The sequence below is a fragment of the Amblyraja radiata genome, chromosome 7, assembly GCF_010909765.2.
Source record: "Amblyraja radiata isolate CabotCenter1 chromosome 7, sAmbRad1.1.pri, whole genome shotgun sequence".
Taxonomy (NCBI): domain Eukaryota; kingdom Metazoa; phylum Chordata; class Chondrichthyes; order Rajiformes; family Rajidae; genus Amblyraja; species Amblyraja radiata.
This window is the reverse complement of record NC_045962.1, coordinates 90696764-90713715: the sequence shown is the minus strand read 5'-3', so window position 1 is coordinate 90713715 and position 16952 is coordinate 90696764. Positions and strand designations below refer to the sequence as shown.

At 49.2% G+C, this 16952-nt stretch overlaps 1 protein-coding gene across 1 annotated transcript in view; it reads left to right on the top strand.

The window, feature by feature from the left end:
* The window catches only part of smarcal1 (SWI/SNF related, matrix associated, actin dependent regulator of chromatin, subfamily a like 1), a 43040-nt gene that overhangs the window by 15571 nt on the left and 10517 nt on the right, over window positions 1–16952 (top strand). The window contains exons 5-9 of the mRNA XM_033023528.1: window positions 601–784; window positions 1475–1625; window positions 2778–2939; window positions 3991–4056; window positions 8646–8786. Coding sequence (XP_032879419.1) covers window positions 601–784; window positions 1475–1625; window positions 2778–2939; window positions 3991–4056; window positions 8646–8786 — 704 coding nt within the window. The remainder of the gene's footprint in view (window positions 1–600; window positions 785–1474; window positions 1626–2777; window positions 2940–3990; window positions 4057–8645; window positions 8787–16952) is intronic.

The following is a 16952-nucleotide window of genomic DNA, read 5'->3' as shown; positions in this document are numbered from 1 at the left end:
GACGTTTACACTCTGGGAGAAAAGTTCTGACCATCTACCCTGTCTATGCTTCTCAGAACTTCACATGCTTCTTTCAACCTCTGGCACTCCAGAGTTTGTCTGACCTCCTTATAGGCAACACCTTGTAATCCCGGCAGCATTCTGGTCATTCACTTCCGCATCCTTTCCAAAATCTTCACATCCTTCCTGTAACGGGTTCCAGAATTGTACACAATGCTCCAAATATGAGCGAACCAAAGTCTTATCAAGTTGCAACATGACTCTGCCTCTTGTCCTTGGTGACCCGACCGATGAGGGCGAGGTGACTCTTGTACTGGGTGTCCCGACTGATGTGGGCGACGCACAGAGGTTTCAAAGGTTTCAACACAAAGAAAGAAAGGACAGACAGACTGCTGGCGAGTGCTTTCTTTATTGATTGTGTTGCCCCATTCAGGGAACCAATGATCTCTTGAATGGATTGAGGGGATTTTGTGCATAAAAATGCAGTAGTTTCTCCTTCATTGGCTACAGTAGCTACATTTGCCATGGTCGTTTGTCATGGTGGTTTGAGATATCCTCACGTTTTGTAAGTTGCTGAAAGTTGTGTTTGTTATTTCCCAGTTGAGGAGCTGTTGAAGATCCCTGGTGTGCAGGTAGAGCCTCTGCCCCGTGGTGTGCTGGAGGTATTCTTGCCCCAGTTCCAGAAGACTTGCCCACACCCTGTGGCAATTCCAGATGCTGATCTGTCTGATGTTGATTCTAAATTGGTGCAGAGCCTGATGCCCTTCCAGAGGGACGGAGTCAAGTAGGTCTTTAGTTAATGTGAATACAACTAACGTGGAGGGGGGAGGGGTTAACATAAATCTCCACGGGGGGGGGGGGGGTTAACATAAAGCTTCACTGGGGGTGTAACATAAATCTTCGTAGGGGGTATGTTAACATAAATCTTCACTGGGGGGGGTTAACATAAATCTTAACGGGGGGGTTAACATAAATCTCCACGGGGGGGTATGTTAACATAAATCTTCACTGGGGGGGGGTTAACATAAATCTTCACTGGGGGGGGGTTAACATAAATCTTCACTGGGGGGGCGGTTAACATCACTAGACCCTGGAGATAGCAGGAAGACAAGACAAGGTGAGGCAAGATGACTCTCGTGGGAATAACAGGACAGGTCACAATACAGTTGTGGGAAGAGAAGCTATTGCTGGTGACCCATTGACTGACTCATGGCCGTACATTGTGGCTGTAATCTGGAATACGTGGCCTGGTAGAAAGCAGATAGTTTAATCGGCAACATACCAAGTGCAATGGATCACGAGCTAGTAAATAGGGTTAGTACAGGGAAGGTTCCACGACTGACTCTTTGTCAGCTTGTCATTGCCAGCCATCAACCCGATGCTTGACTGCTCTGGGTCTGTGGGCAATGTTGGGGTGATGTTAGGCTCATGTACACGCTCACCTTTTCATAAACTGGTCTTTGTGTCTCGACAGTTTTGCTATTTCACGAGAAGGCCGGCTGCTGCTTGCTGATGACATGGGGCTTGGGAAAACTCTGCAGGCCATCTGTATCGCTGCTGTGTACCGTAAGGAGTGGCCACTGCTTGTGGTAGCTCCATCCTCTGTCCGATTCACCTGGGCACAGGTACAACCATTCAGTGGACAGGACATTTCAACACGCTCAGTCCAACATTGTAATCAAGCGAGCTCAAAGCTCTCAGTGTGACATCTCCGAGCGGTAGATCTGCTGCCTTACAGTCCCAGATACCCGGCTCCAATCCTACACATGCTGTCTGTACTGAGTTTGCACGCTTTGGTTTCCTCCCGTACTCCAAAGACGTGAAGATCAATTTGCTTCTGTAAATTGACCCTAGTGTGTAGGGTGTAAAACTGGGATAACATAGAACTAGTGTGTAGGTGATTGTTGGTTGCAGTGGACTTGCTGGGCCGAAGGGCTTGTTTCCACACTATCTCTAAACAAAACTAAATTAAGGGATAGAAACATCTTGGTGTATAAATTGGGGCTGAAGTCTCAGAGTGTCCAGGAGCCCATTAATATTGTGATTTGCAGGACATGCCAGGGCAGTTGCTCTGCCAGGGGTGGGGGTGGAGGGAGGGACGATGGTGCCACGGGTGGGGATGGAGGGAGGGACGATGGTGCCAGGGGTGGGGGTGGAGGCAGGGACGATGGTGCCAGGGGTGGGGGTGGAGGCAGCTACGATGATGCCAGGGGTGGGGGTGGGCAGGAACGATGGTGCCACGGGTGGGGGTGGAGGGAGGGACGATGGTGCCAGGGGTGGGGGTGGAGGCAGCTACGATGATGCCAGGGGTGACAGCTACGATAGTGCCAGGGGTGGGGGTGGGGGTGGGCAGGGACGATGGTGCCAGGGGTGGGGGTGGAGGCAGGGACGATGGTGCCAGGGGTGACAGCTACCATGGTGCCAGGGGTGGGGGTGGGGGTGGGCAGGGACGATGGTGCCAGGGGGTGACCGCTACCATGGTGCCAGGGGTGGGGGACGGAGGTACGATGGTGGTGGTTAAGAGACTTTAGATTGGCACAAGGATCCGCAGGAAATGGAGGGATATGGACCACATGCAGGCAGAAGAGAATAATGGCACAGACATTGTGGGCGACGGGCCTGTTCTGTGCTGTTCCAAGCACCCCAAGATCAGGCTGCCTGTTAGTATGTGAGTGATGGCTGGAGCCTGTATTTTGGGTAGAACCTCCTGCCGCACATTGGTGGGTGTAAATGGGTGGAGTGCACTTTGTGGACTAGATGTTGTTGTCATTCGACAGGCTTTCAGCCGCTGGCTGCCCTCAGTGGACGCTGACACCATCAACGTGGTGAAGACTGGGAAAGACCAACTCTCCTCCCCCACTGTCAACATCATCAGTCACGACCTGCTGGCCCGGCTCAGCAAGCAGCTGACACAGAGGCAGTTTCAGCTCATCATTGTGGTAGGTGTGTTTACTTGCTCTTCCCCACCCCAGGTATGCCCCAGCAGCCCCAACACATACACCTGCTGCCCACAGCAGCCCCCACACCTACACCTGCTGCCCCCTGTGCCACACACACCTACACCTGCTGCCCACTGTGCCACACACCTACACCTGCTGCCCACTGTGCCACACACACCTGCTGCCCCCTGTGCCACACACACCTGCTGCCCCCTGTGCCCCCACACCTACACCTGCTGCCCCCAGCAGCCCCCACACCTACACCTGCTGCCCACTGTGCCACACACCTACACCTGCTGCCCCTGTGCCCCCACACCTACACCTGCTGCCCCCTGTGCCACACACCTACACCTGCTGCCCCCTGTGCCACACACACCTGCTGCCCCTGTGCCCCCACACCTACACCTGCTGCCCCCTGTGCCACACACACCTGCTGCCCCTGTGCCCCCACACCTACACCTGCTGCCCACTGTGCCACACACACCTGCTGCCCCTGTGCCCCCACACCTACACCTGCAGCCCCCCTGTGCCAGGCACACACCTTACCCCATATCACAATTAACTACTTTGGCTGCTGCAGGATAATATCTGGATGCAGGAATGCCCTTGATGGAGATGAGTACTAACCTTCACAGTGATGTGTACTAACCCAGCAGAGGAAGCAACTGAGCACATGCATTCATTTATATTGGGCTTCTAGTCATGGTTCCACTGCACGGAAACAGGCCCTTCAGCCTAACCAGTCCGTGCTGACCAAGGCATCCATCGGGGCTAGTCTCATTGACCCATAGCCCTCGGGATCTTTCCTACCTATATATATGTTGCTGCTTATTTATTATTATTTATCCTATTTTGAACACGTGTAGTTTGATTTTCATTTTGCACACAGACCATGTGGAGACAATATTCCTAATATTTTCTTCAAACTTGCTGATTAGGCGAGTTAGTTCTGGATTTAGCTCTGGCACAGATGCCTTTTGTTCAACAGTCTGCCACGCACAGAGTATCTGCTGTTTGAATTTGACATTTGCGTTTCTTTCTCGTGTCTTAGGATGAATCTCATTTTCTGAAGAACATGAAAAGTGCTCGATGCAAAGCTGCTCTTCCCCTGCTCCAGGTATCTTCCCATCTCCCTCTCTCTTGGGAACAGATTCCCATCTACAAAAGTAATGCGGTTGGTAGAGCCGTTCCCTCACAGCACCAGAGACCTGGGTTTGATCCTGACCTCAGCTGCTGTCTGTGTGGAGTTTGCACGTTCTCCCTGTGACTGCGTGGGTTTCCTCTGGGTGCTCCGGTTTCCGCCCACATCCCAAAGATGTGCTGGTTTGTAGATTAGTTGGCCTTGTGCGCAGAGAGTGGATGAGAACGTGGGATAATGTACAGCTAGTGTGAACCAGTGATCGCTGGTCAACGTGGACAGTTGGTGAAAGGGCCGGTTTCCATGCTGTATCACTAAACTCAACTCTAGTCCTTGGAGAGATCTGTAAAGTCAAATGTCCAAAGTCCAATATAAAGATTGAAACAAGCACTCGAGCCCAACTTCTACATAACAACCAAGATGTTTTATCTGCTCTAGTCCCGTTTATCTGCACTCAGCTCAAATCCTTTACATTTTCTAGCGGTATAACTGGCCAAATTCAGCATTTCCCCAATGACTGCTACCAGTTTTTAGAGATGCATTGTAGAAAGCATTCTAGCAAGAGTCAAGAGTGTTTTATTGTGATATGTCCCAGATAGGACAATGACATTCTTACTTGCTGCAGCACAGGTTTCATCACAACTTGGTTTGTTAGCTGCTCTGCTGAAGACTGCAAGAAATTGCAGAGAGTTCTGGATGCAGCCCAGTCCATCACACAGACCAGTGTCCGCCCTCACCATTGACTATATCTACACTTCACGCTTCATCAGGGATGCAGCCGACATTATCAAGCGCCTCTTACACGCCGGCCATTCCCTCCTTTCCCCTCTGTCGTTGGGAAGGATATAGAATAGCTGGAAAGCATGTACCACCAGATTCAGGAACAACTTCTTCATAGTCCACTGAGATCATAGTTTTAAATGGACCTCCCAAGCTAAGGATGGATTCTCCATCCCAATCCACCTCATTGCGGCCATTGAGTGAGTTTTTGTCTGCATTTTCTCTGTAGCTAACACTATGTTCATGTTTCTCGTTGCACTACCTGTTGTACTTGTGTGGGGCTTGATGGTAAACATGCATGGTATAATGTCCATCTAAAATCTTTCCTCTCACCCCTCTGTCTAGTTTTAGACTCCCAACCTTGAGTAAAGGATGTAACTATACACTTTCTCTATGGCCCTCTATTTTATATTGTGGGCGGAGCACCAAGGCAAATTCCTTGTATGTGAATACTTGGCCAATAAACGTATTCATTCATTCATTCATTCTCTACAAGGTGATCCCTCAAACCCCTGGCTCCAGGGAAAGGTGCCAACCTATCAGCCTCTCTTTATACCTCAAGCCCTCCAATCCCAGTTTCATCCTGCTCAATCTCATCTCCACCCAATCCAGATGATGTTATCTCTGCCCTGCACCCATGCAACCAGAAATGTGTGCAATGCTGCCCAAAGATCCTACAGCGAGCAAGATAGACCACTCGACGAAAAAGACGTCGTACGGTCATGGGCAGATTCATGGGTCATTTTCGGCCCCATTTCCGTAACCGGCTTCCGTCTCCGCACCAAAGATCCCGTCACAGCGGAGCAAAGATACTAGTGCGGAGACGGAAGCCGGTTACGGAAACATCCTCGTAAAAATAAAAGTTATTTGGTCAAAATCTTCTCATTTTCAGAATTTTAATTTATTAACACAAACTGTTCCCCCGCATCGTTGATTACACTGCGAGTCGGGTCGGGTCCGGTTACTGAAATGGATGAAAAAAAAGGCCCACGTTCTGTTCCGTTGCGTACAATACGTCATCCCATTGCATTAGCAGGAGTGATCTATCTTGCTCCACTATAGGATCTTTGATGCTGCCTGCGGTCTCACCAAGGTCCTTAGCTTTGCCTTTTCCTCATGCTGCCTTGCCCTTTTTCAGGTCACCCCTCGATCACCGCCACACCCCTCCTTTCTCCCCTCCCTTTGTCTCTCTTGTGGTTCATTGTGATCGGAACAGCTTTCTTAAAAAGCAAAATTAAAAATAAACGCAGTCCCTGTTGCATTGTGGTTGTTGTCGAGGGCTGTGAGCAGCTGCTTCTGAGTGAGCCTTGGATTCAATGAGTCAGACAGTGAGAAGCTGAAACCAGCTTGACAACTCCTCCCCCACCTCCAAAGGCTTTAAGCAGTCTATTCTTTAGTCTTTAGTCAGAGGGTGGTGAATCTGTGGAATTCGTTGCCACAGACGGCTGTAGAGGCCACAAGTCCGTGGATATTTTTAAGGCAGAGATAGATAGATTGTTGATTAGTGCGGGTGTCAGGGGTTATGGGGAGAAGGCAGGAGAATGGGGTTGAGGGAGAGATAGATCAGCCATGATTGAATGGCAGAGTAGACTTGATGGGCCGAATGGCCTAATTCTGCTTATGATCTTTTCCCCCAACCATGGCATCGGATTTAATAAAATCCGAGGTGAACTCACTGACTTCATCCATTTCACCACCGACACTCAAATTCACCTGGACCATTTCCGACATCTCCCTACCGTTCCTTGATCTCACCATCTCCATCGCAGGTAACAGACTACTAACCGACATCTATTACAAATCCACTGACTCCCACAGCTATCGTGACTACACTTCTTCCCACCCTGCTTCCTGTAAGAATTCCATCCCCTACTCCCAATTCCTCCGTCTATGCCGCATCAGCACCCATGATGAGGTGTTCTAGACCAGGGCATCGGAGATGTCCTCGTTCTTTAGGAAATGTGGGTTCCCTTCTTCGATTATAGATGAGGCCATCATCAAGGTCTCCTCTATATCCCCACTCGTAGCAAGGACAGAATCCCCCTTGTCCTCGCCTTCCTCCCCATCAGCCATCACATACAAAATATAATCCTCCGACATTTTCGCCACCTCCAGCGAGATCCCACCACTGGCCACATCTTCCCATCTCCTCCCCTTTCGGCTTTCTGCAGAGACCGCTTCCTCCGTAACTCCCTGGTCAATTCGTCCCTTCCCACCCAGACCACCCCCTCCCCAGGTACTTTCCCCTGCAACCGCAGGATATGTTACACCTGTCGCTTTACCTCCCCCCTCGACTCCATCCAAGGACCCAAACAGTCTTCCCAGGTGAGGCAGAGATTCACCTGCACCTCCTCCAACCTCATCACTGTATCCACTGTCGTAGGTGTCACCTTCTCTACGTCGGTGAGACCAAGCTTATGCTCGGCAATCGCTTTGCCCCACATTGCCAGAGTGAGGCCCAGTGTAAATTGGAGGAGCAGCACCTCATAGTTCTCTTGGGTAGTTTACACCCCAGCGCTATGAACATTGACTTCTCCAATTTCAGGTAGTCCTTGCTTTGTCCCTCTTTCCCAGCTATCCCACAGCCTACCGTCTCCACCTCTTCCTTTCTTTTTCCCGCCCCCCCCCCGACATCAGCCTGAAGAAGAAACATCGCCTGTTCCTTTTCTCCATCGATGCTGCCTCACCCGCTGAGTTTCTCCAGCACCCTTTGTCTACTGAGATTTTTCAATGTTATGTTTTGCTTCACTTTATAATATTGAGGTTGAATTTGCTGCACATTGTTGAAGTTTCAGCATCCTGGTCCATTCCTGATGTTCCTCACAGCTGTACCTATACAGTACACAACCTATGTGTAGCTAAATGGTGAAGATTATTTAGTGCTTGTGTTATCCAGGCTACTAACGGAAGCAAGGCTTTGCTCTCTACATCTGACACCTTGCTCCTAAGATGCACACTGACTGGCAAGCACCATTTTGCTCTCAATGAGAACATGGGGACAATTTAAAACATGGGATTAAAGTGTAAATAGGAATTTGATGGTGGGCCGAAGGGCCTGGTTCATCTTTACGTGACTAGGGTCACATTCCCCTCCAGTTGCCCCAGATTTATCTGAACCTGGGGCAATGCATGGCAGCCATCTAATTACCAAACCACCCCTCTGTGGGACTTGGGAAACTGGAGCATCCAGAGCAATCACATTGAGAACATGCAAACTCCTCACAGTCATTGATTCTGGGTTGCTGGAGCTGTGAGGCAGCTGCAGGGGTAGCTCCAGCATTGTGAAATCATGAAGAATAGATCAGGTAGATGCAGAGTCTCTTGCCCAGAGTTGGTGAATCGAGGACCAGAGGACACAGGTTCAAGGTGAAGGGGAAAAGATTTAATAGGAATCACAGAGGGTGGTGGGTGTATGGAATGAGCTGCCAGAGGAGGTAGTTGAGGCTGGAACTATCCCAACATGTAAGGAACAGTTAGGTACATGGATAGGAGGGATATGGACCAAACGCAAGCAGGTGGAACTAGTGTAACTGGGACATGTTGGCTGGTGTAGGCAAGTTGGGCCGAAGGGCCTGTTTCCACGCTGTATCTCTCTATGACTAGTGTAGCTGGGACATGTTGGCCGGTGTGGGCAAGTTGGGCCGAAGGGCCTGTTTCCGTGCTGTATCTCTCCATGACTGGTGCCCTGGTTCTCTAGTGTCTTCATTGGCTTGGTCTGGGGAGGTGACACAACACAGGACTAAAGCTGCTCCGAGACTCCCACTAACTATTTTATTTCTCATTGGCAGGCTGCAAAGAGACTGGTGCTTCTGTCGGGGACACCCGCCATGTCGAGACCCGCTGAGCTGTACAGCCAGATCACTGCCGTCCAGCCCACCCTTTTCCCCAGCTTCCACCACTTTGGAATGCGCTACTGTGATGCCAAGCAGGTGAGGGGCAGTTCAGCTCAGCTCAACACAAGATGTAGAAGGAAGATATTTAGCTCCAGGTGGCTACTTTGCCATTCATAAAATGCACAAGTTCCCTGCACTAACCTCATATTCTATGATTAAAATCTACCAGCCTCTGTCCTGAGCCCTTTCACTGCTGAAGGTAGACAAAAGTGCTGGAGAAACTCAGCGGGTGCAGCAACATCTATGGAGCGAAGGAAATAGGCAACGTTTCGGACCAAAACCCTTCTTCAGACTGATGTAGGGTGAGGGGGGTTGTGGAAAAGAAAGGAGATAGGAAGAGGAGGAACCTGAGGACTGAGGGAGAGCTGAGAAGGGGAGGAGAGGAGGAGACAGCAAGGACTACCGGAAATTGGAGAATTCAATGTTTATGCCGCTAGGGTGCAGACTGCCCAAGCGGAATATGAGGTGCTGCTCCTCCAATTTCCGGTGGTGCTCACTCTGGCCATGGAGGAGGCCCAGGACAGAAAGGTCGGATTCGGAATGGGAGGGGGAGTTGAAGTGCTGAGCCACAGGGAGATCACGTTTGTTAACGCGGACCGAGCAGAGGTGTTGGGCGAAACGATCGCCAAGCCTTCGCTTGGTTTCACTGCTGATTTTGAGAGTTCTAGATGCCACAGGCAACATTATCTATGCTTTCACCCTGCCAGGCACTAAAATAATTCTGTGTGTTTCAGAGATGACCTCTTATTCCTCTAAACCTGAGGGAGTTTAGGTCCAGTAAGCTCACTGTCTCTGTAGACCACAAACCTGCCACCTCAGCTATGGGTCTGGCCAGTTGTCGTGACACTTTCATAAGGTCATAAGTGATAGGAGCAGAATTAGGTCATTCGGCCCATCCAGTCTACTCCACCATTCAATCATGGCTGATCTATCGAAGATTGACACAAAATGCTGGAGTAACCCAGCGGGACAGGAGGCATCTGAAGGATGAGTCTGAAGAAGGGTCTCGACCCGAAACGTCACCCATTCCTTCTCTCCAGAGATGCTGCCAGTTACTCTAGCATTGTGTGTCTATCTTCGGTTTAAACCAGCATCTGCCGTTAGTCATAGAGTGATACAGTGTGGAAACAGGCCCTTTGGCACAACTCGCCCACACCGACCAACAATGTCCCAACTACACTAGTCCTACTTGCCTGCGCTTGGTCCATATCCCTCCAAACCTGTGCTATCCATGTACCTGTCTAACTGTTTCTTAAAGTGTTGGGATTGTCCCAGCCTCAACTACCTCCTCCAGCAGCTCGTTCCATACACCCACCACCTTCTGTGTGAAAATGTTACCCCTCAGATTCCTATCTTTTCCCCTTCACCTTGAACCTATGTCCTCTGGTCCTCGATTCCCCTACTCTGGGCAAGAGACTCTGTGCATCTACCCGATCTATTCCTCTCATGATTTTATACACCTCTATAAGATCACCCCTCATCCTCCTGCGCTCCATGGAATAGAGACCCAGCCTACTCAACCTCTCCCTACAGCTCACACCCTCGAGTCCTGGCAACATCCTCGTAAATCTTTTCTGAACCCTTTTCAACTTGACAATATCTTTCCTACAACACGGTGCCCAGAACTGAACACAATATTCTAAATGCTGAAGCAAAGCAAGAATTTCATTGTCCTATCAGGGACACGTGACAATAAACGAACTTGAACTTGAATCAACGTCTTATACAACTGCAACATGACCTCCCAACATCTATACTCAATACTCTAACTGATGAAGGCCAAAGTGCCAAAAGCCTTTTTGACCACCTTATCTACCTGCGAGTCGACCTTCAAGGAACCGTGCACCTGTACTCCTAGATCCCTCTGCTCTACAACACTACCCAGAGGCCGACCATTCACTGTGTAGGTCCTGCCCTTGTTCGACGTCCCAAAATGCAACATCTCACACTTCTCTGTATTAAATTCCATCAACCATTCCTCCGCCCACCTGGCCAATCGATCCAGATCCTGCTGCAATCGTTCACAACCATCTTCACTATCTGCAAAACCACTCACTTTTGTATCATCAGCAAACTTGCTAAACTTGCCCTGTATGTTCTCATCCAAATCATTGATGTAGATGACAAACAGTAACGGGCCCATCACCGAACCCTGAGGCACACCACTAGTCACAGGCCTCCAGTCCAAGAAGCAACCTTCTACCATCACCCTCTGCTTCCTTCCATGGAGCCAATTTTCTTTCCATTCAGCTATCTCCTTGGATCCCATGCGATCTAACCTTCCAGAGCAGCCTACCATGCAGAACCTTGTCGAATGCTTTACTGAAGTCCATGTACACAACATCTACAGCTCTGCCCTCATCAACCTTTTTGGTCACGTCTTCAAAAAAGCTCAATCAGATTTGTGAGACACGACCTCCCTCGTACAAGACCATGCTGACTGTCCCTAATCAGCCCTTGCCCATCTAAATGCCTGTATATCCTATCCCTCAGAATACTCTCCAGTAACTTTCCAACTACAGATGTTAATCACACCGGCCTATAGTTCCCAGCATTTTCCCTGCAGCCCTTCTTGAAAAGAGGCACAACATTTGCCACCCTCCAGTCTTCCAGCACCTCTCCTGTATTTAAGGACGACTCATAAATTTCAACCAGGGCTCCCGCAATTTCCTCTCTAGTTTCCCGTAATGTCCTTAGATATATCTGGCCCTGGAGATTTGACTACCTTTAAACACGACTGTACCTTCAGTACTTCCTCGACGGTAACCCTGACTGCTCTCTAGACACTTCCAGTGACTGCCTCAATTTCCTCCGTCCTACTGTCTTTCTCCTCGGTAAATACAGAGGAGAAATACTCATTGTGGACCTTGTCCATCTCCTGTGGCTTCAAACAGGGGTGACCGCTTTTATTCCTGACAGGTCCCTCTCCCTCTAGTTCCTTCCTACACATGGCTGATCAATCTCTCCCTCCTAACCTCATTCTCCTGCCTTCTCCCCATAATCCCTGACACCCGCACTAATCAACAATCTATCTCAGCTTTAAATATATCAACTGACTTGTGGCCTCCACAGCCGTCTGTGGCAAAGAATCCCACAGATTCACCACCCTCTGACGAAAGAAATTCCTCCTCATCTCCTTCATAAAGAAACATCCTTTAATTCTGAGGCTGTGCCCTCTGGTCCTAGACTCTCCCTCTAGTGGAAACATCCTCTCCACATCCACTCTATCCGGGCCTTTCACTATTCTGTATGTTTCAATGAGGTACCCCCTCATCCTTCTAAACTCCAGCGAGTACAGGCCCAGTGCCGACAAACGCTCATCGTACGTTAACCCACTCATTCCTGGGATCGTTCTTGTAAACCCCCTCTGGACCCTCTCCAGAGCCGGGACATCCTTCCTCAGATACGGGGCCCAAAACTGCTCGCAATGTTCCAAATGCATCCTGACCAGCGCCTTATAGAGCCTCAGAAAAGCCTCTTCCTTTGGAAAGGGAGTCATGTGAACGGCTCTGAAATCTCAATGTATCCACTCAGCCCAGAGCCGTCACGTAATCCCTGGGATGGAAGTCATCATGTCTTGGGGAATGATCACTTTTTGTCACACTAAATGATCCAACACTTTTTAACCAGTAATCTTTGCTGTCATTCATTCACAGTGTGTAGTTCACCACCATTTCTGGGATATTTGCTATTGAGACAATTGTTTGATTTAGAATCAGAGTCATGGTCACATCGTGTGGATACAGGCCATTCGGCCCAACTTGCTGTCACCGACCAACATGCCCCATCTATACTAATCCACCTGCCTGTGTTTGGCCCATATCCCTCCAAACATTTCTCATCCATGTACCTGTCTAAATGTGTCTTAAATGTTGTGATAGTACCTGCCTTAACTACCTCCTCTGGCAGCCCGTTTCATATACGTACTACCCTTTGTATGAATAAACGTTGCCCCTTGGGTTCCTATTAAATCTTTCCCCCCCTCACCTTAAACCTACATCCTTTGCTTCTTGATTCCCCTTCTCTGGGCATTTACCCTATATAATCCCCATGATCTAATACATAGAAACATAGACAATAGGTGCAGGAGTAGGAGTAGGCCCTTCAATATGATCATGGCTGATAATCCAACTCAGTATCCTGTACCTGCCTTCTCTCCATACCCCCTGATCCCTTTAGCCACAAGGGCCACATCTAACTCCCTCTTAAATATAGCCAATGAACTGGCCTCAACTACTTTCTGTGGCAGAGAATTCCACAGATTCACCACTCTGTGTGAAAAAAAAAATTCTCATCTCGGTCCTAAAAGACTTCCCCCTTATCCTTAAGCTGTGACCCCTTGTTCTGCCCTTCCCCAACATCGGGAACAATCTTCCTGCATCTAGCCTGTCCAACCCCTTAAGAGTTTTGTAAGTTTCTATAAGATCCCCCCTCAATCTTCTAAATTCTAGCGAGTACAAGCCGAGTCTATCCAGTCTTTCTTCATATGAAAGTCCTGACATCCCAGGAATCAGTCTGGTGAACCTTCTCTGTACTCCCTCTATGGCAAGAATGTCTTTCCTCAGATTAGGAGACCAAAACCGTACGCAATACTCCAGGTATACACCTCTGTAAGATCACCCCCTATCCTCCAGCACTCCATGGAATAAAGTCCTAGCCTGCTCAACTCCCTGTAGCTCCGGGCTTTGCAACATCCTCGTGCATCTTCTCTGCACCTTTCCAGCTTAACAACAGGTACAGGATGACTGAAACTGAGCACAGTACTCCAAATGTGGCCTCACCAATGTCCTGTACAACTGTGACATGACCTCCCATCTTCTATGCTCAATACTATGACTGAAGGCCAATGTGCCGAAGACCATCTTGACCACCGGATCTACCTGTGACGCCACTTTCAACCAACTATGTACCTGCACTCCAGGATCCTTCACTGGAATTTAGATGGACGAGATAAGATCTTATAGAAACATATACAATTCTTAAAAGGATTAGGCAGGCTAGATGCAGGAAAATTTTTCCCAATGTTGGAGGAGTCCAGAACCAGGGGTCACACAGTTTAAGAATAAGAAGTCGACCATTTAGGACTGAGATGAGGAAAACCCTTTTCACCCAGAGAGTTGTAAATCTGTGGCATTATCTGCCACAGAAGGCAGTGGAGGCCAATTCACTGGATGTTATCAAGAGGGGTTAGATTTAGCTCTTAGGGCTAAAGGAATCAAGGGATTTGGGGAAAAGCAGGAACGGGGTACTGATTGTGGATGATCAACCATGATCATGTTGAATGGGGGGGGGGGGGGGGGTGGGAGATTGCAACCTACACGTGGTCCGCCCTGTTTCGACGAATGCAATCAACCTGGCGTGCACAATTGTATTGTATTATATTTTAATGACCACACAGCCAGGCTGGTGGAATTTGTTATCAGTACAGCTCGGTACAGGTTCCAACATTTCATCAAACATTAAACATATAACATAGATATACATACAGACAGACACATTACATAATACATAAGGGCCATGCTTATTCTTATTCCTCACCGTACAGAGTTTAAAATGTTAATTGCAGTGGGAATGAAACTGTTTTTGAAGCGGTTTGTTTTGGAGGCAATTGTCCTGTAACGCCTCCCAGAGGGCAGTAGCTGAAAGGCATAGTGTGCAGGGTGAGTGGGGTCAGAGATGATCTTGCGGGCTCTGTGTAGTGTCCGTTTGTGGTAAAGTGATTCAAGGGATGGTAGGGGTAAGCCAATAATTTTGGATGCTCTGTTGATGATGCGCTGTAATTTCTTCCGGGAGAGTGAGTCGAGACTGCCGAACCAGACTGTGATGGATGAAGTGAGGATGCTTTCGATGATGGCTGTATAGAAGCGGAGCATGAGATGAGACCTTACTCTGAACTTCCTGAGCTGTCGGAGATGGAAAAGTCTTTGCTGGGCTTTTCCATAGATGTGGTCTGCGTTTGTCCTCCATTTGAGGTTGTTGCTGATGTGGGTTCCAAGGAGTTTGAATGTGTCAGTGATGGAGATGGATTCACCTTTAATGAGCACAGGAGTTATCAAATAAGATCAAATAGAACAAGTTGTCCTACAACTTTAGGCTGTGCACGCCATACGTAAGAAGAAGATATTGAATGGTGTTGCTGGCTTGATGGGCCGAATGGCCTCCTCCTGCATCAATTTTTCTATGTTTCTATCCCTCTGTTCTACAACACTCCCCAGAGTCTACCTTCATATGCGGTAGGATCGTCAGCATCTCCTCCACCATAATACTGAGTGCCCCCGACACTTCCATTGACGGCTCCAAGTTACTTGGTCCTCATGTGAAAACAGAGGAAGACTCATTTCACTGCCATGTCCTTCTTTTCCAGTGTAACCAACTGTCTCTAAATAACACACATACATTTTCGCCAATCATATCTCTGATGTGTGTACAGAAGATCCCATTTGGCTAATCTACTCGTATATTCTTCTCTCCCTTGCCCCATCCATGTCTGTGATCAGTGTTGCTGAAGTGTCTCCCCCTTGCCCCATCCATGTCTGTGATCTGCTCCCTTGCCCCATCCATGTCTGTGATCTGCTGAAATGTCTCTCCCTTGCCCCATCCATGTCTGTGATCTGCTGAAGTGTCTCTCCCTTGCCCCATCCATGTCTGTGATCTGCTGAAGTGTCTCCCCCTTGTCCCATCCATGTCTGGGGTCTGTGCTGCAGTGTCTCTCCCTTGCCCCATCCATGTCTGTGATCTGCTGCAGTGTCTCCCTTGCCCCATCCATGTCTGGGGTCTGTGATCTGCTGAAGTGTCTCTCCCTTGCCCCATCCATGTCTGTGATCTGCTGCAGTGTCTCCCTTGCCCCATCCATGTCTGGGGTCTGTGCTGAAGTCTCTCCCTTGCCCCATCCATGTCTGTGATCAGTGTTGCTGACGTTTTCCCAATCCTCACTCCTGCTCCTCTATTTGGCAACATTACAGCGTTCTTCCTTCGATCTGCCGCTATCTTTGACTTCTCTTGATGTCGTTTGCTGAACCAGTGTTCCTGCTGTACATTATTTGGCATCAAAGTGGCATTTATTACTTGTAAATGATGTATAAACTCTTTAAATCCTAGTCATTGCTAGTTTGCCGTCATGTTTTATGGTTCCATACTCTGCCAGAGGCAGCTCATGCTCCTGTCATCAGATTCAAGTCTCTAGAATCAGATTGAGCTAAATCATATTCAATTTTATTTTAAAATTGATTTTATTATGATCACTGTCCCTCAAGCACCTTCACAAGGAGATCATCAATGAATCTTTAATTTGTCACAATGGAAATATCATTTGCTGCCAGTTGTCTCCTTCACTGGAATCTAGAACTCATCCTCCACACCATTACTGCTCCTTTAGTTTGCCTGGTCTACATGCAGATTCAAATCTTGTTACATGCTTCTCCACTGATCTATTCGATGCCCTGTTCACATACCCTTGTATACCTCTTACTGTTTCCTTCCCCATGCTATTTCTTTACTCTGCCCAAACCAATTCTATTCCTTGATTTTGACCCAAGATCCTACTCTTTAGTTACAGGCCCTGCGTCTTCCATTTCAGCTATCCAAAAGTTAGGAAAAGAACCTTACATCTGTAATGTATTTTTCCCTGCACTCATTGGAGGTATCCCCTCATTCTACTCCTCCTCCCCCCTTATCCAGCCACAGGTGTTCACTGTATCTCCCCCTACTCAGTTAGAAGTCGCTCACCCCCCACCTACACCGTCTCCCCCCACCCACACCGTCTCCCACCCACCCACACCGTCTCCCACCCACCCACACTGTCTCCCACCCACCCACACCGTCTCCCCCCACCCACACCGTCTCACCCACCCACACCGTCTCCCCCCACCCACACCGTCTCCCACCAACCCACACGTCTCACTCCCACCCACACCGTCTCCCACCCACCCACACCCTCCCTCCCACCACACCGTCTCCCACCCCCCCACACCCTCACCCCACCCACACCGTCTCCCACCCACCCACACCCTCACTCCCACCCACACCGTCTCCCACAAACCCACACCGTCTCACTCCCACCCACACCGTCTCCCACCCACCCACACCCTCACTCCCACCCACACCGTCTCCCACCCACCCACACCCTCACCCCACCCACACCGTCTCACTCCCACCCACCTACACCGTCTCCCACCCACCCACACCGTCTCCCACCCACCCACA